Below are 21,729 nucleotides of genomic sequence, written 5' to 3' on the forward strand. Positions count from 1 at the left end.
TGGGATGTGATAATGAGCCTTCCCTTGAGATCTCTTTGTGGCTTCCGTATCTCCCTTTTTAATACATCAGTGGCTATGCCGCCCTCCCAGGATCGCCCCAGAGACTTCCCTGCATATAACTTTCTGCCTAGGTTAATAGGTAGAGTGGTTCACCTCGAGGTAGGTTAAATGTTGCCAAGAATCACCATATATTATGTGTGTTTAAGAAATTTCCCAAATTTAAAGTGACTATTGGTATCTTAACACAGTAGCTTTGACTAATATATTTGTCTCTTAATGAATCACCCAGGTTCTTTGTTTTGGCCATTCCACATCTCTTAACAGGAAATCTAACAGAATCAGTATGATCGTAGGCTGAAGTCTCTACCTGTCACCCCTGGACGCCTATTCATTCGTTTCTGGTCTTAAAGGGCAGACTTGGTTATAAAGCTTTTGGATCATCAGAGTTTGAAGAACTCTAAGAAAATGAGGGTGGTGTTATTTAGAGGAAGCTGGAGGTAAATTCTTTGTAATATAAATTACCACATATGTAAGTTGTACACCCACTCTTCATTTGAATGATAAAATTAGGTTTTTGTACATTTGGCTTTCATAAATCAGAAGTTACAGAAATAATGATTTTGCCTCTTTATACTTCATATTCGAAGTGTGTGTGTATTTTGAGAAGGTTCATTTGAAGGGCTCAAAGAATACCCACTCTTCATACAGTCCTGTATAAAATGGTTTCTTTAGGCAGATCATCACTGGCAACTTATTTTGTTCCAATGTGAAATTAAATAAGTGGGACAACATCTCCCCAGTCACCTCAAAGACAGTTGTGTAGTTTGAAGAAGGCAAATTATAATCGAGCTCAAAACCATAGTGTGTTTTGAAAACCCATTTCTTTGCTATCAGCCTGTTCTCTTTTGAAACCAGAGTATATCGGGCCGGCCCCGTGGCTTAGCGGTTAAGTGCTCGCGCTCCGCTGCCGGCGGCCCGGGTTCAGATCCCCGGCGCACACCAACGCACCACTTCTCTGGCCATGCTGAGGCCGTGTCCCACATACACAACTAGAAGGATGTGCAGCTATGACATACAACTATCTACTGGGGCTTTGGGGGGAAAAATAAATAAATAAAATTAAAAAAAAAAAAAGAAACCAGAGTATATATTGCTTTATACGTCTTTAAACAAGTAACCATTTCTCTTAGCTGGGAGTGGATGATAATTCTGTTCTAGAAATACTACTACAGCTATCTTCTCTCACTATGAAGCTCCTGGATAGATAACCAGTTTCTTCTATGCCAAAAATAGACTAAGAAACAATCAGAATAAATAATGATAATAAATACCTCTATCAGTTGTAAAATTTCAATACTTCAATAAATATGAGCATTCCCACTACTGCTAATTTAATAAATAAGCTAGAGCTCTGTTTCCAAATGATATAAATCATCAATGCTATTAGAACTAGAATGGAAAAGCTTCAAGTGGTAATGTTGGTTTTTCATCCTAGTTATACATTTTAGCAAAATAATCCCATCCCAATTTATATTTTTAAGCAAAATTTCTCTGTATCTTGGAAAGGGAATTTGCTAACACTGTATTACCCCTTCTAGCCATCTCCTCTCAAAATAGTAAAATGCTGACCTGTTAAAGCAGAGAAATTGGCAGCCCGAGCCACGCTGAAAGCTGATGCAGTAACTCTGAACTAAAGACTCAGTTCCATTTTTAGGTCTAAACAATCACGAATGGGAAAATAATAAAATTTGTTTTTGTTTAATTTTATCTTAGTAATACCGTTCATTCTCTCATATTTGGGACTGTCCTTTTAATTAGGTAAATAAAAGTCCTCAGTCATAATCTTCATTTTTCAATGCCCATTAATCAGCTAACAGTTATAGAGAACTCAAGAACTGATTTAGGCTTGTGCTTATCATGGAAATTAAATTTTTATGAAAGATTCTGGTAACAGATTCCAAATAATTGAATGACATAAGTCCTCAATAGTTTTTCCTTTTAATGAGCTAGGGGATTTAGTTTATTTAACTAATTAAAATCTTTGCCCAGGACTCCTTTAGTATGAAGTTGCAATTTACTAGAATAGATTTTTTTTTCCTAGGAGTAGAATTTTGAAAGAGGTACAGACTGAAGTTTTTGTGTTAATTATGATTCTTTATTCTGACTGTTGCTCATGGAAGAAGTAGGGGAACCAGTCTAATAATTAGTTTTGTATTTTTTTGTCAAGAAAACCTGGACTAAGTTTCTGGCAGGTACCTACTGTGGGGGTTGCTTACTCTCTGGTGCAGTTCTCTTCCTACTTGGTGGAGGAGCAGAGGGTTGCTGGAGCCCCTCTGTAAGACCCTGAATGTCCACACACACTGCCTGCAGGGAATGGAGCTCTTGAGCCCATAAAGCGTGAGGTTCCAGTCTTTGTATTTCGCACCCTCTGCACCCTATATCAGTTAGTAGCATTTTTAAGATGTTTTTAGGTAGACGTTAGGCCCAGAAAAAGTTTTACAAATATTTTGGGACCCTTAACCTTCATTTCACAGCTAATCAGTGAAGAAGCTGGAAGGCTCTTTCTCTTTAAGAGCCTTGTCCACATTTTCTTGGTACTAAAATGTTACCAGTCTGAGTCCTAGTATCATACTCTAAATACACTACCACTTCATCGCACTGTCCTCAGATAAAGATCTTAAACAGACTTGCAGGCTTCTAGGAGGGATTTTCCTGATGAGCTTGCAAGCCAGTGCAGCTAGGAAGAGTTGGGAGCAGCAAGCTGGTCTTTAACACCTGGCTTCAGGAGCAGGGCTGGACTCCAGGCGCTTTCGCAGATGGTTGGCAAAATCCACCTGGGTCTGTGATAGGACCTGGTTGATGATAGTCTTTGGCAGCCATCCCTAGAGTAGAAGATAGAAGAATTTGGCCATCTTGTGGGTGATGTTCCACTCTAGACACCTCTGTACCCTATCACAAACACTACGGGCTGCCTAGGGCTTGGTCTTCTGGCTCTGTTTATAGGTGCAACCTTGCAGTTGACCAGGGTCAAGGGCTGCATTACTGCCCTGTTGTCAAGACAAATTTCAGCCATCTCTTCCCAGCTGTGTGACCCTGAGCTAGTTACCCTATCTTTTTGGGCCTAAGTTTCCTTTCTAAAACGATAACTACAGAGTTGAAATTTGATATGAGAGGTAAGAGGGAGCCATTTGCAGTCTTTTGAGGTGATGGAATAGCAATTAGACCATTAACTTAAGTCTCTTTCCTCTCCAACAGTCTGATTCTCTCAAAATGGAAGAGGATTTTTCTTGTTCTGTGTGGGATAATGTGGGAGGGGTAGGAGCCTCTTTTTCTCACCACTGCCTACCCACTGAGCTACCTCCCATGCCCCTCACCTTGAGGTCAATGCTGAGCAGCCAAGTGAGTTTGGTCTTTGAGGGACTTCCATCCAGGGGACGGAGCACCATACAAGTGGGACCCTGCTCGGCTCTGGCAAATTAAGAGAAGTAGTCGGGTCAGGAGGACAATTGAGAGTTCTCTTTTATGCTGACTAGTTATACTGGCCACGTTTCTCAAGTACCTTGTCTTTTCCAAATCTCATCAGAGAAGTATCCTTTGCCAAGGGTGATATTTAACAGTTAGTGTGGTTACCAGCTCATTAGAACAAATGCTGGATGGAGCTGGAGCTGGAACCTGGAGGCTTCCTGTGGTGCCTTTTAGTTGCTGGATGACTGGGAGAGTGGGGAAAGGGTCCAAGGTAGTGGCTAGGGCCCCTGGGAAACTCAGGTAGCAGCTATGTTCTAAGTGGTATGGATTATATTTTAATCAACAGTAGAGTCGTACCTGAGCATACCAGCTAAACCTCAGCCCTACCTCTTGTTTTAGAAAATTATTAAGGTTCTTAAACTTTCTGGGAGGGTCAGGACAAACTGGGCCAGTATAAGTAGGGCCAATCTTGTCTCCCTCCCCTGCTATGGAAAATGAGAATCTTCCTTGGTAGAAGGAAGCTGAGGGTAGGGACCAAGGATTGGTTTCTTGGAGCTGGGGATTCATCACACACTTGGTGGGTGCATGCCCAAAGGCCTGTGTTAGGAAAGGGAGCTCTTGAGCCTGCTGCCAGTATTACCTGATGACACCTTTCTGCTCAGGCATCTCCCCGAAATGTGTGGCCATGCCAGCCAACACACAGGTGGAGCCTCGGCGCTTGGCACAGCGCACACTCACAAAGTCACGGGGCCCCACAAGGTTTCCTGCTGATTCTGCAGCCAACTCATGGGTGATGACTGTATCCTTTCCAATCTTCTGCAGGACCTACCAGGCCACAGGGAACCAGAATCACTGCTCAGCCAGTGTTGGGGCTAAGGCACCACCCACGGCTTGCAGCCCCATCTTTGGCCCGCCTTTTCAGGCTGGGCCCTTGGGTCCCTGCCACCCACACCTGGACTCGCCTCACCTTGATCTCCTTGACATTTGGGTTCCACTCTCCCATGGCCTCCATGTGTTCCACAAGCTCTTCATAAAGCCTCTCCACAGGCTGGTCCACCACCACCTCCAACCGGAATACCTTGCCCACGTCTGGAACCACTTTACTCAGCACTTTGTCCCCATTTGCCTATCAGGGAGAGCAAGGAGCTCCAGGATAAAGGTTAGAGAAAAATATTCCTGGCCTAGGGCATGTAGACAATGCCAGGCAAGGCAGGAAGGGGAACAGCAAAAGGAACTCTAAGCTAAGCATAAGGAAGCCTGGAACTATTTCTGATTAAGATGGAGTAGGTAGGGGGCCGGCCCCGTGGTGTAGCAGTTATGTGCACGTGCTCTGCTGCTGGGGGCCCGGGTTCGGATCCCAGGCGCGCACCGACGCACCGCATGTCAGGCCATGCTGTGGCGGCGAGCCACATAAAGTGGAGGAAGATCGGCCGGATGTTAGCCCAGGGCCAGTCTTCCTCAGCAAAAGAGGAGGATTGGCAGATGTTAGCTCAGGGCTGATCTCCCTCACACACACAAAAAAACTTGGAGTAGGTAATCTTTCCTGTCACAAGCCTCAGACATCTGTGAAGACTTGAGAGGTAACCTGTGTGCTCCCTGGACCCTCTTTTCTTGGGAGTAAATGTTGATGGGTGTGGGTAGGTCCAACTGAAAAGGCACTTACTTGACTTCAGAAGCTCAAAGATCCTGAGAGAGACAAACCTGGGAGTGGGAAAAGTCTGGTCTACAAGCAGTTAATTACATCCATAGAATGTTGGATGGGATCTTAAAAGACTTCTTTAGTCCAATACCTCGTTTTACACAAGAAGGATGTAGGACCAGAGAAGGTCAGTGATTTGCCCAGAGACCCTTAGCTAAGAGCATTGCTGGGCCTAGACCCCACATTTCTCGACTCCCAAACCAGTAGTCTGTTAACTGAGAACTTGGAGAAGTTTTACCTAAACTTTGGGCAATGGGCAGCATGTAAGCTTTTGGTGAAGATTAAGCCACCAAAGTCTCAATAGAGCCACTGGCCTTTAACATGTGCCTTGTTACTGGTTCCCAGTGAAGGTGCAGTGCTCAGGAGTAGAGAGCCCCAGAAGGCCTTGGGCCATCTGTATTCTAGTCCAGCCCTGTTGCAGGTGAGCCTGGATCACCCCTGCAAATCAGCCATAAGGTGGGCTGAACAGCACAGACACTGCACCTTGACACTGGGACTTCTGACCCAGGGTGATGAGGCCTCTAATGCAGGCGGAATCCCCATTGCATGGCTTCTGCTGAATAGGTGTACAATGCTTGGAGGTTTCTCAAACGCGAGTTTCCAAGATGTCTTTGATGGGGGCAGTATCTGACAATATATTCTTGGGAAAGGAGAATTCTTGAGTTAAAACTACTTGCTGCCGGGTGAGTACTGCACAAGGCAGGAATTCTGAGACCACAGCTGGCCTTGAGGATGGCAGTGGAACGGTGAGGAATGGCAGTTCCTCTACACTCACCCTTACCTGCTGGTTCTCCTTCTTCCAGCCCTCCTGGTTGCTGAGGATGCCCAGAGCCTTCTGCATGGCCTCCTCTCCCTGCTGGATATAGGCCAGCTCCTGGTCGCTGTAGAGAGTGTCTTCTAGCCGAGAACCTGGATACACAGCCAAGGAGAGACCCAGCTTCCTTCTGGTCCCCAAGCCTCCCACCAGCTTTTATCCTTTTGATCTCTGCATCTGCTCTTTCCTCTGAAGAGCCAAGACCAAAGCCATAGGGTCCAGCCTGCAGGTCAAGTTAGACACAACAGCTGCAGGTGACAGGGAGGGGATCTCGCCTTGAGGGACTCCATTCCCATCCTCAAAGTGAGTGAGAAAGGCCAGGGTGGGGTGGGGTGGGGGAGGGAACTTGAGCCACATGCACAGCGTTTGCACCCCGGGAGCCTCCTGCCACTGGCAGAAGCCCAGAAGCCTCAGCACTTACCAAGCAGAGAGCTCTGACGCCGAACCTGGTTGATCCACCCACTTGGGGTCGGGCCCCCCAGTGCCATCCGGTTCAGCTCCTGGCCAATGGCCAGCACAGCTTGGTGCCTCAGCCCTGACGGGAGGGGAGGAAACTTGCTTAGGAGCCAAGAAAGCCCTTTAGAGATGGCCCATTCCACCCCTTTATCTTGTCACAGATGAGGAAACTGCTTACTCAGGAACACACAGATTCCTAGTAGGGACCTGAACTAGAGCCAGGTCAACTCCCAGTCCAGTGCTCATTACAATGCACCACGTGCCTCCAGGGCCAGAATCTGCCTTTCATCTGGGCTGGCCAGGCCTGGTCCTGCCTGGAGGCAGGGGCTGCACCAGAGCCTGCTGAAGTTTCCTTCTTGAAATGGAGAGGTTTGTTCAAACAACGAGAATAATCCTGCTACAGGAGAATTAAAAACACCCATCCCCTGAGGTCTGTGTAGCTGCCAGCAGCTAGGGTCCTTTGCATGAGGAACTGCTCAGTGTGCCCCCGGAGTCTGAGCTAGGTGAGTCTTGTTGATCTAGTGAGAACAGCCGCACTGCCGGGGCTAATTCAACCTACTGTAATTGGAAAGGACTTGGTTAGGTTGGTTTGTGAATCCTTCAATGACAACAGGGAACTGACTCAAATGACCTTGGGTCCTGATCAGCTCTACCAAAGTGGCCTTCAGTAATGTTTCCACCTCCTGACTCTACAGTGATAACAAGACCCCCTGCTCCGTCCACTCTCTCACTACCTTGCTCTTCTGCTGTCTGGCTCCCCTTTGTTTTTCTTCTCCCCTTCTCTTCCCTGCCCCTGTCTCAGGCTTGCCAACACTGCTTATTGGAGTCAAGGCTTACTCCTACCTCTACCACTGGCTAGGACTTTCCTAGTACCGTTGGTACCAATCCTAGAGGAAGGGAGTCAGGAATAGTTTAAGAAAGATTGGAGCCCTGGAGAGGAGACCAGAAATTACAGAATCTAGAAGGGACATAGACTTTTTAGTATCCAGCCCAATTCTTCAGGTGGGAAAATTGAGGTTCTGAAGGGAAGACACTTGCACAGACTCACCCAGTAAGAGGCACAACTGAGATGAGAACCTAAGTGGCCTGCCCCCCAGTCCAGTACTTGCCCCACTAAGCCTCATTGCCTGAGAGCTTCTGGCCACCACCCGGAACCCCCCTTTCCCGGGGAACTCACCCTTCATGTTGCGCACATGTCTGTAGGAGCTGCCAGCACACAGCTTAAACGTCGCGAGGAGCATTGTTTCCTGGCAGCGGGGGCAGATGGAGTGGTGCTGCTGCTGTTGCTGTTGCCGCCTCTGCTCTTGAGGGTGGCTTCTTCCAGACTTCCTGAGCCTGTCAAGGTCTGCCTCTGGCTCCTGCAGCTGTGGCTGCAACCGTGTGTTCTGCGTCTTAAATGCCCCAGCTGAAGGCTGTGCTTCATCATCAAGAGATAAAAGAGCCATCACTCACTGTACAAAGGAAGGGGTCAAGGATAGAGGGATTGCCTCACTGCAGCTTTGGCCATTTGTGGGAAACGTGGCAGGGGAGGGGGGAGGTTGGTGCCAGACATGGGAAGATGGAAAGGAGAGAAAGCAGCAGCTGAGGTCAAGGCAGTTTAGAAGAAAGCAGGCACCATCCGACAGTGGTTCTCAAATACCACGTGAGTAATGCCTAAAATGCAGATTTCTAGCCCCGATCCTTAGAAACTCCAGGTTTGGGGCCGGCCCCATGGCGTAGTGGTTAAGTACGCGCACTCCGCTGCTGGTGGCCCGGGTTCGGATCCCGGGCATGCACCGATGCACCGCTTGTCAAGCCGTGTTGTGGCGGCATCCCATATAAAGTGGAGGAAGATAGGCATGGATGTTAGCCTAGGGCCGGTCTTCCTCAGCAAAAGGAGGAGGATTGGCATAGATATTAGCTCAGGGCTGATCTTCCTCACCAAAATAAAAAAAAAAAAAAGAAACTCCAGGTTTACCAGGTCTAGAATTGAGGCTCTGAAACCTGCATTAAAAAAAATTCCCAGGTGATTGCCGTGCAGGTGTTCTGTGAACTGCACACTATGCTTTGAGAAGCAGTGCCCTGGGAGTGCCCAGGGTGTCTGCTAAGAGAACTTAGCGAGTCAGAGCTGGTGGAGCCCCTCCAGCCCCTGGATGAGGAGCCTGAAGTCCAGAGTGGAGATGACCGGTTCAAGGTCAAACAGCTGGTCAGTGGCTGGGCTGAGACAACAACACAAGTCCTCTGACCTTCAGTCCATCTTTACACGGTTCCTTCTGCAGCCCCCAGACGGTTGGTGTTCAGTTGTTCTGTTCAGTTTTTTACTCATCCATTTATATAAACAGCCTTTACCAAAGCCCTATTCGGAGTCAGTTCCCTTCTTAGGGGTTTGTGCTGGAGCAAAGGTGATCCCTCAGGGCTGAGTCCTGAAAGATCTTTAAGCAGAGGGTAGAACTGGTCAGAGACATAAAGGGGCCCTGGGCCTGGCTGCGTCCCACACCCTTCCTCACAATTTCCCTGAGTAACCTCAGCTGGGCAGGATGCACTACAGGGCTTGGCATGAGCTGGAAGGTTGAAAAGACAGGGTATTGGGGTGCTCACTCCAGTCTTTGTACTTTGGGCGCCCTGTGTTCTAAACAGGGACTGATGAGGCGGCTGAGTCTGGTCTGCAGTTCCCACACTATCACCCAGATCCAGTGAGGGAGATCCCCTCCAGCCTGCATGCTGGTCTCTGACAAAATCTTTTCCCTTTAAGGTTGACCTTGAGGTTGCTTTTAAGCCAGATTCACTGGGCAAGACTATTGGAGGTAGAGAGAATCACACTAAATTTGTCCCTGGCCCAGGGCCTGTCTCCTGTGTGAGAGAGTTCTGTGTCCTGTCAACACTGCATGGAGGCAGGGGAAGGCCTACCAAGTGGGGAGCAGTAGCAGGTCCCCACTGGCTCTCATTGTCTCCCTCACTCCAGAAAGGATGAAAGGGACAGGACCTGCTCAGAGCCAGGTGGGGGGCCTGGAGCCCATATAGGACAGGGTGAGTACCACACCCCCCATTTCAACCCCTGGTGAAGCAGTGGGAAGGGTCCAGCAACCCAGAGAGGCCCTTGTCTTGGGCTCCTCTCTCAGCAGTGGCTGCCTAGAGGCCCCCAGCCCATTCCTTGAGGCCAGCTGAGGCCCCCTCCTCTGCTTGAAGCCTCCATTGAGCACCCCAACCTTTTGGAATGGCTTGTTCCTCTGACTCACACCTTTATGTCGGTACCACTAGAAGGGCCCATCTCGTCCTGATTTGTGTCATCAGTTTGTATGTTTGCTTGTTTCTTCTGTGGGACTGTTTCTCCCTGAGGCAGATGTCATGTCCACTTCCCCTCTCACCCTGCACCCCAGCACTCAGCTCCGGGCAGGGCACAGAGCAGGCTCTTGCTCCTCTATTGGTGACAAACTGAGGAAGCTGCTGGGGGCGCAGGTATGTCCTTTGACTTAGGAAACCTGCCTGTAGGCTTTCTTTCCAGCCCTGCAGAGTCCTAGGGAAGACAGCATGGAAGGTGAAGGCTCCAGCCTATGCCGGGGGCCCTTTGCTTTTCACAGACATAGAAAGAGAAGGTGCAGGGGCCAGCCCGGTGGTGCAAGTGGGTAAGTGCGTGCGCTCCACTGCAGTGGCCCAGGGTTCACCGGGTCGGATCCCGGGCGCGCACCAACGCACTGCTTGTCGAGCCATGCTGTGGCGGTGTCCCATATAAAGTGGAAGAAGATGGGCATGGATGTTAGCTCAGGGCCAGTCTTCCTCAGAAAAAAAAAGAGGATGATTGGCATCAGATATTAGCTCAGGGCTGATCTTCCTCACACAAGAAAAAAGAGAAGGTGCAGAGGGCGTGCTGGGAAGGCTGGAGGCCAGCTCCCATCCCTACTTGGTACACGTGCACCCTCATGCACATGTGTGCCTCAGTGGAGGTGATGGGGAGGGGGTTATTGTGGGACAGGACATGCAGATAATGTTCAAGGTCCTGCTGTTGCCATCCGGTGCAGAATTATGGCCATTGTGAGGGGGAGGTGGTGGTGTGGGGAGGACTGGGGCATACAGCTGTTGCTGATGTCAGAGGCTGCCATTGACTCAGGGAGGGGGTGCTAGTGACCTCCCCCAGGGCCAAGGCTCTCTTTCTCTCTTCATCCTTTCCAGGCTGAAAGACTAGTTAACTCTCACTGTCCCTCTGAGCAGTAAGGTGGGGAGAGTGGTGTGGGAATGTCCTCTGGTTCTAGAAGTCATCTGTATCTGGCTTTGCTTTTTTTTTTTTTCAAAGATTTTATTTATTTATTTTTCCCCCAAAGCCCCAGTAGATAGTTGTATGTCATAGTTGCACAGCCTTCTAGTTGCTGTACGTGGGACGCGGCCTCAGCATGGCTGGAGAAGCGGTGCGTCGGTGCGCGCCCAGGATCCGAACCCGGGCCGCCAGCAGCGGAGCGCGCGCACTTAACCGCTGAGCCACAGAGCCGGCCCTGGCTTTACTTTTTGATGAGGGCAGAGCCCCCAAGAGTGGAGACCAGATGGAGTCAGCAGGCCAGGAAGGAAGATAACCAGAGATCTGGCTCAGGCAGTGCAGAGTGCTGGAGAGGAGGGCCCCAGGGCCAGGGGAAGGAGCAGGGCTTTAGAGCAGAAAAGAGGTCTCCACTCATTCATTCAACAGTCCTTTATTGAGTGACCACTGTATAGCTCTACAATTATGAGGAAAAATGAACCATATGACCCAGTATGGAGAATTGTAGAGTAGATGAGGAGTTTTGGAAGTACAGAGGATGGAAGACCTAATTACACAGCGGGAAGGAGGAGTGTTATAGAAAGCTTCTGGGAGGAAGTGACGTTTGAGCTGAGTGAGTGTGGAAAGTACATCAGGAGTTAGCCAGGTTTGAGAGAACAGGGTGTGGGTGTTTCAGGTAGAGCAAATGGCCAACAGCATGAAGAAAGGATCTGAGGGTTGTTCAGCCATGGAATGTTTGTAGGGTGTGGTGGGAAATGAAGGCTGGAAAGAGACGCAGAAGTCAGAGTATGAAGGGTGGGCATGGGAAGATTCCTCTGCAGGTTCCTAGGAGGCCGAGACTGAGAGTTGAGGAGGGGGACCTTGAGCTTGCCTGGGCCCCGGCTCAGAGGACGTGAGCACTGGGCAACACCACTTACCTTTTGGTTTACTGGACTGGTAGTGTCAGGACACTGTGAACTGGAGTGGAGAAAGCACAGGGTTTGTGTTCAGACTTCCAGTCCTGGTTCCACCACTTACTTTAGGATTGTGAGCCACTCACTTCCTCAGTCTGAACTTCCTGATCTGTAAAATAGGGATACATTTTCTTTTTCTTTTTGTAATCCTCTCAGGGTGGTTATAAGGCTTAAATGAGGTAACAATACATCAAGAGCCCACAAGATGAAGTCCACACTTCTTAGCCCATTCTCTGGACCCTCCAAATTCTCACCCTGGCTTTCTTCTCCAGCAATGCTCAGCACACACCTGAGGTGCCTGCCTACAGTCTGCCCCATGCGCACCTTCTCTACATTCAGGGCAGCTCCCAGTATTATCTCCCCTCCAAGCCTTCCCTTTGGGCCCCACCTCACTCACTGTTTTTTTTATTTTTTAGTTTTTTTCATGGATTGGAAGATTTAATGTTGTTAAGATTGCAACACTACCCAAAGTGATCTACAGATCCAATGCAATCCCGATCAAAATCCCAACAGCCTGTTTTCTTCTCTTTTTTTTTTCCAATTATTTTATTGAGGTCATATTGGTTTATAACACTGTGTAATTTCAGGTGTACATTATTATTTATCAGTTTCTGTATAGACTGCATTGTGTTCACTGCCAATTGTCTAGTTTTTATCCATCACCATACATATGTGCCCCTTTACCCCTTTCGCCCCCACCCCTTCCTCTCTGGTAACCATTAATCTGTTCTCTTTATCCCTGTGTTTATCTTTCACATATGAGTGAGATCATGCAGTATTTGTCTTTCTCTGTCTCACTTATTTTGCTTAACATAATAAGGTCCAAAATGGGACGATTTTGTCTTTTTTTATGGCTGAGTAGTATTCCATTGTATATATAAACCACATCTTTATCCGTTCATCCATTGATGGGAACTTGGGTTGCTTCCACGTTTTGGCTATCGTGAATAATGCTGCAATGAACATAGGGGTGCATAAATCTCTTTGTATTGTAGCTTCATGTTTTTTGGATAAATACCCAGTAGTTGGATAGCTGAATTATATGGTATTTCTATTTTTAATTTTTTTGAGAAATCTCCATACTGTTTTCCACAGTGGCTGCACCAGTTTGCATTCCCACCAGCAGTGTATGAGGGTTCCCTTTTCTCCACATCCTCTCCAACATTTGTTATTTTTTGTATTGTTAATTATAGCCATTCTGACAGGTGTAAGGTGATGTCTCATCACCTTAGTAATGTTGAACATCTTTTCATGTGCCTGTTGGCCATCTGTATGTCTTCTTTGGAAAAATCTCTGTTCACATCCTCTGCCCATTTTTTAATTTATTTTTAATTTTATTTTTTCCCCCAAAGCCCCAGTAGATAGTTGTATGTCATAGCTGCACATCCTTCTAGTTGCAGTATGTGGGACGCGGCCTCAGCATGGCCGGACAGGCGGTGCATCAGTGTGTGCCCAGGATCCGAACCCGGGCCGCCAGCAGCGGAGCGCGTGCACTTAACGGCTAAGCCACGGGGCCGGCCCGTCTGCCCATTTTTTGATCGGGTTTTTTTGTTGTTGTTGAATTGTATGAGTTCTTTATGTATTTTGGAAATTAACCCTTTGTCGAATATATGATTTGCAAATATTTTCTCCCAGTTTTCGTTTTGTTCATGGTTTCCTTTGCCTTGCAGAAGCTTTTTAGTCTGATGTAGTCCTATTTGTCTATTTTTTCTTTTGTTTCCCTTGCCTGAGTAGATATGGTATTCAAAAAGATGTCAAAGAGTGTACTGCCTATATTTTCTTCTAGGAGTTTTATGGTTTCAGGTCTTACATTCAAGTCTTTAATCATTTTGAGTTAATTTTTGTCTATGGTGTAAGATAATGGTCTACTTTCATTCTTTTGCATGTGGCTGTCCAGTTTTCCCAACACCATTTATGGAAGAGACTTTCCTTTCTCCATTGTATGTTCTTGGCTCCTTTGCCGAAGATTAGCTATCTGTAGATGTGTGATTTTATTTCTGGGCTTTCAATTCTGTTCCATTGATCTATGTGTCTGTTTTTGTGCCAGTATCATGCTGTTTTGATTACTATAGCTTTATAGTATATTTTGAAGATAGGGATTGTGATGCCTCCAGCTTTATTCCTTTTTCTCAGGATTGTTGTGGCTTTTCAGGGTCTTCTGTTGTTCCATATAAATTTTAGGATTCTTTGTTCTATTTCCATGAAGAATGTCATTGGAATTCCGATTGGGATTGCATTGAATCTGTAGATTGCTTTAGGGAATATGGACATTTTAACTGTGTTTATTCTTCCAATCCATGAGCATGGAATAGCTTTCCATTTCTTTATGTCTTCTTTGATTTCTTTCAATAGTGTCTTATAGTTTTCAGTGTATAGGTCTTTCACTTCCTTGGTTAAATTTATTTCTAGATATTTTATTCTTTTTGTTGTGGTTGTAAATGGGATTGTATTTTCCCCCCTGTGGTGAATTATTATTATTTATTTATTTTATTGTTGTCTTAATAATTTATAACATTGTGAAATTTTGGTTGTACAATGTTGTTAGGGATTGTACTCTTGACTTCTCTTTCTGCTAGTTCATTATTAGTGTATAGAAACAACTGATTTTTGTAAGTTGATTTTGTACCCTACAACTTTGCTGTAGTTGTTGATTATTTCTAATAGTTTTCTGGTGGATTCTTTAGGCTTTTCTATATGTAGACTCATGTCATCTGCGAACAGTGAGTCACTCTACTCTTTAATTAAGATTCAATACTTTTTCCTTTGGGCCCTCTAGATAAATGTTTATTGTAGTATCAATAAGACTATTGCCTTCCCCACACACACACATACACATCTTCTTTTTGTGTGTGTGTGTGTGTGTGTGAGGAAGGTCAGCCCTGAGCTAACATCTGCCAATCCTCCTCTTTTTGCTAAGGAAGACTGGCCCTGGGCTAACATCCGTGCCCATCTTCCTCCACTTTATATGGGACGCCGCCACAGCATGGCCTGACAAGCGGTGTGTCAGTGCGCGCCCGGGATCTGAACCCCAGGCTGCTGCAGTGGAGCGCGCGCATCTAACCACTACGCCACGGGGCCAGCCCCCATACACATCTTTTTAAGACTTTATTTTCTTAGAGCAGTTTTAGGTTCACAGCAAAATTGAGAGGAAGGTACAGAGATTTCCCATATACCCCTGCCCCACACATGCAGCTCTCCCTTTTTCACGTGTCAGTAGGCTCCATAACGACCTGTAAATGCCATAAGGACTTGGATCCTTTCCAAGTTTTTGAATCCCCAGCACTTAGCGCAGTGCTGGAGAATTAATAGATACTGAATAAATGTTTAATAAATTGGAAAGCATAAAGCCTGGTACTTTGTAGATTCTCAATAAGTATAGACTTTCTTCCATCTCTCAAGGGTGGCCAGCCTGGAGATGAGAGCAAACCCTGGACTGCTTATAGGGTATATGCTTATTTAATATGGAAAGGGTGGAGTGTTCTCCTCCAAAGGGGCCACTGTGAGATGGCAGCAGAACGTTAAGGCAAGTTTGACTCGTTGGGCTTGAGGTAATTATGGATTACCTCCCTTCGCAGTGCATTTTATGTAATCCAGCACTTCATGCCTTAATCTGAGTTGGCACCATTATTTCACAAGTATCCTTCTTCTTTGTACAAAGGAGGCGGTAAGTAAAAATTCATTGAGGGTATGGAATCTCTCCCAAGAGTCTGGCACAGTGTTGGGGATTCAGCAGATTATCAAAGCTGACACGGAGCACTCCGTCTGTGCCAGCTCTTTACACGTATTAACTCGTTTAATCCTTATATCAACCACCCGAGGAGTTGGTACTATTATTATCCCTATCTTATAGATGAGGAACTTGAGGCACTGGGTAAGCAGCTTGACTAAGTTCAGAAAGCTATTAAGAAACCAGGATGCAAAATCAGGCAGTCTAGTCTGTGCTCTTGGTTATACAGCTTAACCTTTTAAAATCTCATGTTTGTCTCTGAAGAACAGGGCCAATGGTTGCCTCTCATACCTGGCATGTAGTGGTCACTGCACGAATTTCAGGGTGATGAAAGATGACTCAACTATTAAATTATATATGGTTCCCTAGTTTGCCCTTCACTCTCCATTTCCAGCAGGTCAGCCAGACTTTAGGTCTCTTTGCCCAGGGATTTTGGCAGGGAACACAGTTAGAGCTTTCTGTCTTTCATAATAACCTAAACCAGAAGAGCAAACTGAAGGCAAGTGGGCTGAATTTAACTTCCGGATATTTTATTTGACCTGTACACTATTTTAAGAAAAATTTGCTTTAGTTGCCAACATAAACTATAGGGACAGAAAACAGAGGAGTGATTGCCTGGGGCTGCAGAAGGAGGGAGAAGTTAAATACAAAGGGGCAGGGGCAGGGGATGGTTATGTCGGGGGAAGAGAGAGAATCTCCCTCTGCCTTTTTCCTTAAGGTTCTTATGGCTGGCCAAATAATTAACAAGACAGGTTAGCAGGAGAAAATAATACCAAGTTTAATAACATGTATACATGGGAGAAACTCAGAAATGAGCAACTCGTCCCTCTGTCTAAGCTGCTTGCTTAAGTATTGCAGCTAAAGGCGAGGAGCATGTTGGGGGTGGGTAGTGGCCTGGGACTTCAGAGGGCAGGAGGACAATTCTTTTCAGGGTCATCTATAGATAATGTGGTCAGGGAGAGACAGAGTTTTTGATAAAAGAGGCTTGGTGCCTTTCCTGTTGTAACCTCTATCCTACATTATCTTTACAGCCATCATGATAGAAGATCTGTTCCAGGAAGGAGCCACCATGTCAAATTCTTTAGGCAGTTAGTGGGGGAGGTCAAATGTCCCTCAGAGAAAACAATCAAGGTAAAGAGATATATTTCAGGGTGGCCAAATCTTGATCTCCCACAGTCCCGCCTTTGAAACTAAAAGTTTCACAGTCTTTTTGAAACTTAAAGAAGTTTCATAGTCCAGAAGCTGAGTTGGTAGATTGTTTCATCTCACTGAACACATTTCTTAGACCTGATAATAGATCAGTTCAATTAAGTTCCTTTTGGAAGGTGGTGATGCAGGTGGGCTCTCAAGGTTACGCCTATATTGTGGAAGCAAGTAATCAAGTATTTAATAGAAGCATTTCTATGTAAACAAAAGAAAAACAAGGTTAATGGTTGGAGCAAGTTGTAAAGCAGTTTCTGAGTTTAGAGGACAGCCAGTTAAGAAGATTTTTAGATGTCAGCGTCAAAGTATCTTTTGCGGTTAAAATGTCTCTGATGATGTCATCGGGTAATCTCTTAAGTTTATATCAAGTCCATCGGCTTCACTTTGTAAGGCTTCAGGAAAAAGGGCAGGTTCAGTTTTCAGTGATTCCAAATGAAAATGATGGAAAAAATCAAAAACGTTAGTTTGGATCTCTGTAGCCAGATATTTCAGGAGACTAGAAGAAATCAGGATCCAGTCCAGTCAACAGATATAAAACAAAAACCTCAAAAGACAATTAACAAAACTAGGATCTAATATCCGCAAATGTATACTATAGTTTTTACTGAAATATAATTTTTCTCTCTAAAATCACCCTCATTTTTATTAAGATAGCCAAATTAAAACTAACTAGTTTGCAAAATAAGTCTAGTTCCAATAGAGTGGGCCCAATTATTTACATAAGTACAGCAAGAATAGCCGTTGATCACATAGGCTCTTTTAAATCTGCTTTGCTGGAACTTTTTATAAGGAATCTCACATTGAACTTCAAAGGCCTCTCAAGGCCAGGAAAGCCAAGCCAAGGATTTTGTCATCAGACTTCGCCTGTAATACCTACAGATTTGGGTGAATTCCTCTCTTCTGAGGTTCCCCCAAAATATTTTGAGGTTCCTTGTACCTCGAAGGTACCAGATAAGTGACATTCTTTACTTATCCTGGTAAGTGCTGCTTGGAACATAAGGTACCAGGCCAATATTTCCACGTGGCTTTATTCCATAAAGTCCAATCTTCATTCCTCAAAAGCTGTATGGTTATATCGCAAATATGATGTTCCAGTCACAACCTTGGTAATATAACCAGTGTTTCCAATTGTGTCCTGTTATAAGGAGAACAGATTCTTACTGAACTTATGCAAATACCTATATTGCCATGAAAACAACAATACTCACTTATTAAGAGTTTCCAAATCCTGGAGGGGTCAGGTAGAGAGAAAAAGATAAATATTTCAATTTTACTTACAAAAGTATCATTTACCAAATTGCTATAAGTCATAGCTAGCTCAGGAGAAAAGAGAAAAAGTTTTCCTTAAATCTGAAAAAAAAGGGGGCCGGCCCGGTGGTGCAAGTGGTTAAGTGGGCGCACTCCACTACGGCGGCCCGGGGTTCGCCGGTTCGGATCCCGGGTGTGCCCCGACGCACTGCTTGGCAAGCCATGCTGTGGCGGCGTCCCATATAAAGTGGAGGAAGATGGGCACAGATGTTAGCCCAGGGCCAATCTTCCTCAGCAAAAAAAAGAGGAGGATTGGCGGATGTTAGCACAGGGCTGATCTCCTCACAAGAAAAAAAAAAAAAATCTGAAAAAACAAAACATTAAAAATTCAGCAATACTTCAAATGAAAAATCATAAAAATTATAATCATCCTTATCAGTTCATTCAGTCCTGTGTAATCCATTTTTGATCCCAATCTTTTTGTTAGTGGCTTCATGAAGTCATCAGTTTCTCCATCAGATTTCTGTAATTTCTTACCCAGTTCAGTTTTATGATCAGCAAGTTTATCAGAAGCCTGTACTCCAGTGTAATTGTCAGAGTCCTTTCCATGAATTTTTCTTGAAGTTGAAACATATTTTGCAAAAGCATTAGAGCAAAGAAATAAGTCTGTAAACAACAAGACCTCAAAATGGCAATTGACAGAGAAATTTGGTTAATTTTGTGACATACAACATTTTAAAATAATAATAACCAGAATTATGACTGATAACCAGGACAGATCAGAATTTCAGTAATGTTATACAATTTTAAAACACCTATGTCAATAACGTTTGCCCACATAATACCACCTAAGCAGGCTTATCATAACTTGTCTGACAATGCTTTCCATGTAATTTAACGTACTGAATAAGCCTAATGAGTTTAGTATCTTCCTCCTTATAGGAAGAGAGCAAATTTCTTTGAGAAGTTTCAGGGCCCTTTGAAAATTCTCAAAGAAAAAAAGTAAAAAAAAAGACTTTATTTAAGATATGAATTTTGGGGAGCTTGTCAAAAATATAAAAAGTCAAAGCAAACAGAGCATTAACAGTCCAAAAAGCCTTAAGAGAGACCTCAGTCTTTTGAACACAGGAAATTATTTTAACAGTTTTTTTTTTTTTTTGTCTTTGAGGTAGACTTACCCAAAGGTAAAGAAAAATCTTTTGTAACCTCTTTATCAAGTTTAAGCAAATTATCCTTTTAAGAGAAATTTTAATTTTGCACCAGCTTACTTCTGCTATTAAAACTCATTTACTTAATTAAATTCATTTCAATCTTAGCGAACTTGACCATGCAAAAACTCCTTTTCCAGAATTCCTCTTCCACAAACCTTCTATAGCTTTCTTTTTACATTCAGAATTTGTCCCATGTCTTTCTTTTCCCTCCTAGTACTTGAGGACAAATTTATCTTTCTTAATCAACCAAACAAAACATTTCCATTCTTTGTACCTTTATACATCTTACTTTCCTTGTACACAGACATATTTTTCTTAATTTTTAGTAGCTTCGATCACATATACTAATTAGAAATTTTAACCTTTAGAAACCTTAATTTGTAAGTAAAAACTAAGTAAACAATTATAAACTTTCTTTTACATTAGTATCTTGTGGCTTGGAAAATTTATAAACACTTCATAACTTCTAGAAATATATTACTTTATAGTACAAGCTTTTAATAAAACACGTGTTTATCAATAGACCCAAAACACCTTTTAGGTTTCCTGTAATGAAAAGCCAAAAGTAGACAAACGTACATTTAGCAATCAATGTCTAATATCTTATTTGGAAATGATGATACTCAGTGAATTTTTATCATAAAATTTAGCAAAACTCTAAAGTTTTAAGTCACCAAAAAGAGTTTGGAAGCTGTAACCACCATAACACATAATTATTGTGTAAAGTTCATCCAACATTCATCTTTTTCACAACTATTTAGTTACTTATTCCCAATAATTATTTAGATTGCCTACAAGACTTCATAAGACTTCAGATAAAATTAGCCATCATTTAAATTACTATTTTTGTTAACCAGTTCTGTAATAGAAATAACATCAGTTTTTTTCTACAAAATTTCATGTAAATTTCATCACCTCTTATACCTTTATTTTTTTTTTAAAGATTTTATTTATTTTATTTTTTCCCCCCAAAGCCCCAGTGGATAGTTGTGTGTCATAGCTGCACATCCTTCTAGTTGCTGTATGTGGGACTCGGCCTCAGGATGAACGGAGAAGTGGTGCCTCGATGCGCACCCGGGATCCGAACCCGGGCCGCCAGCATAGCAGCGAGCGCACTTAACCACCAAGCCACAGGGCCGGCCCTCTTATACCTTTAAACATAGTTATCATTAAGATTTTTATCAATAGGTGTTGGTCTTCTAATTTTGGACAAGGGAAGCATTCCCAGTCAGACATTTTAAAACATACTCAGGCAAAGTTGATGTAACCTCTTTATATAAAATTAGCTCAAACATTCTAACCTTTATAATGTTATCAACACTTACACTTTTACATGTTCTCAATTCAATTGTAACCTGAGTCAAGGTCTTAAGGCTATTTAAAATTTTCCCTTCCTTTTTCTGGCCTTTTTTTAGGTACCAATTAAACAATTGTGTGAGAGCTCTCAAATATATTTTTTTTCCCCCCAATTTAGAAGTTTTCCCAATTCAAAGGATCTGTCGTCGGGCCATTGACGTGTAGGATCTTCATTTGTATATTTATTCCAATAGTGACTCGATCCAATAAGCCTTTTTAAGGAAAGACCCGGAGGTAACTTTCCACGCTTAGAATAAATCTTTACCATGGACGCAAGAGGCGTCCCTGGTGAGGGCGCAGATGATGTAGCCCCCATGATCCACAGAATTCACTCCCAAAGATATTCAGAGAAAGTAAAGACCTTCGTTGCACAGGCGGTAAGGATGGTGTAGTGAAAACGGTGTCTCCGGTCTCCCACAATAGTGTGGGACGCCTCCAGTCACAGACCCGCTAATCTGTGACACCGGGCAGGCGATACTGGAATGGGATTTTTCCAGCACTAACAAGCAATGAAGGTTAAGACGACAAAAGCCCTTATGGACTGGTCCCTTTATGACAAACTCCCCTGAGAGCTTGGCACAGCCGGACAAAGAGACAGTTCGGAACCCCAGTCTTCTCAACTGGCCACCAAGGGGCACCCCGGTAAATGCACCTTCCGTATGGTGGAGACCAAGGAGAATATTCTCACTGGTCACAAAGCCAAGTTTTCTCAGGACACAGAACAAGACAGAGACTATCTGGGAGGGAAAATGATCAAGATCAAAACCAAGAGCACTCTACCAAATTTAAACCAAGAGTCACTAAAAGTACAAGAAACTAGTTTCCCAAATATTTTCTCCTGCCAATCTAAATTTAGAAAGAGAAAAAATTCTCACCACTTCCTTCCGCCGGACCCCGCAGATAGAGATTCCGGGAGGCTGACGTGGTAAGAAGTCTTACCTTTTGCCGGCTTTCGTCAGGCGTTCCCTTATCTCATCATCTGCAGTAGTCCAGGGAGAAGGCAGGTCTTCCAGCCAGAGAAGGCAACTTGCCAGCCAACATGGCTCCTGGCGACTACGCCAAAACTGTCAGGGGAAGAGAGAGAATCTCCCTCTGCCCTTTTCCTTAAGGTTCTTATGGCTGGCCAAATAATTAACAAGACAGGTTAGCAGGAGAAAATAATACCAAGTTTAATAACATGTATACATGGGAGAAACTCAGAAATGAGCAACTCGTCCCTCTGTCTAAGCTGCTTGCTTAAGTATTGCAGCTAAAGGCGAGGAGCGTGTTGGGGGTGGGTAGTGGCCTGGGACTTCAGAGGGCAGGAGGACAATTCTTTTCAGGGTCATCTATAGATAATGTGGTCAAGGAGAGACAGAGTTTTTGATAAAAGAGG

The 21,729-nt window shown here is 44.5% G+C and overlaps 1 protein-coding gene across 5 annotated transcripts; it reads right to left on the bottom strand.

Annotated features, from left to right (window-relative positions):
- Positions 1–1,132: 1,132 nt before the first annotated feature.
- Positions 1,133–21,518, bottom strand: STAR (steroidogenic acute regulatory protein). 5 transcript variants are annotated; one of them, XM_087418512.1, is made up of 10 exons: positions 21,230–21,518; positions 11,574–11,718; positions 8,660–8,845; positions 7,612–7,851; positions 6,400–6,513; positions 5,940–6,073; positions 4,433–4,591; positions 4,106–4,290; positions 3,375–3,468; positions 1,133–2,882 (listed from the first exon to the last, which is right to left on the bottom strand). In XM_087418512.1, exons 4-10 carry the CDS (start codon positions 7,673–7,675, stop codon positions 2,769–2,771), a joined length of 864 nt encoding a protein of 287 aa, XP_087274638.1. In that variant the 5' UTR covers positions 7,676–7,851; positions 8,660–8,845; positions 11,574–11,718; positions 21,230–21,518; the 3' UTR covers positions 1,133–2,768. The 5 variants fall into 5 exon arrangements, with proteins under 5 accessions (XP_087274638.1, XP_087274637.1, XP_087274639.1 ...); XM_087418511.1 differs by lacking the exon at positions 8,660–8,845 and having other exon boundaries at positions 21,294–21,518; XM_087418513.1 differs by lacking the exon at positions 8,660–8,845 and having other exon boundaries at positions 7,612–7,846.
- Between the last annotated feature and the right edge of the window lie 211 nt (positions 21,519–21,729).

This window comes from Ceratotherium simum, chromosome 28 (genome assembly GCF_057802395.1).
Source record: "Ceratotherium simum simum isolate JZ-2026a chromosome 28, ASM5780239v1, whole genome shotgun sequence".
Classification (NCBI taxonomy): Eukaryota; Metazoa; Chordata; class Mammalia; order Perissodactyla; family Rhinocerotidae; genus Ceratotherium; species Ceratotherium simum.

What these genes read in the sequence shown, in the direction of transcription:
- STAR (XM_087418511.1), bottom strand. Translation starts at nt 7,675, where the DNA reads ATGCTCCTCGCGACGTTTAAGCTGTGTGCTGGCAGCTCCTACAGACAT. An exon ending in ACATGTGCGCAACATGAAGG is followed by an intron (nt 6,514 to 7,611) that starts GTGAGTTCCCCG and finishes CCCTCCCGTCAG; the next exon opens with GGCTGAGGCACCAAGCTGTG. An exon ending in CAAATGTCAAGGAGATCAAG is followed by an intron (nt 4,291 to 4,432) that starts GTGAGGCGAGTC and finishes GTGGCCTGGTAG; the next exon opens with GTCCTGCAGAAGATTGGAAA.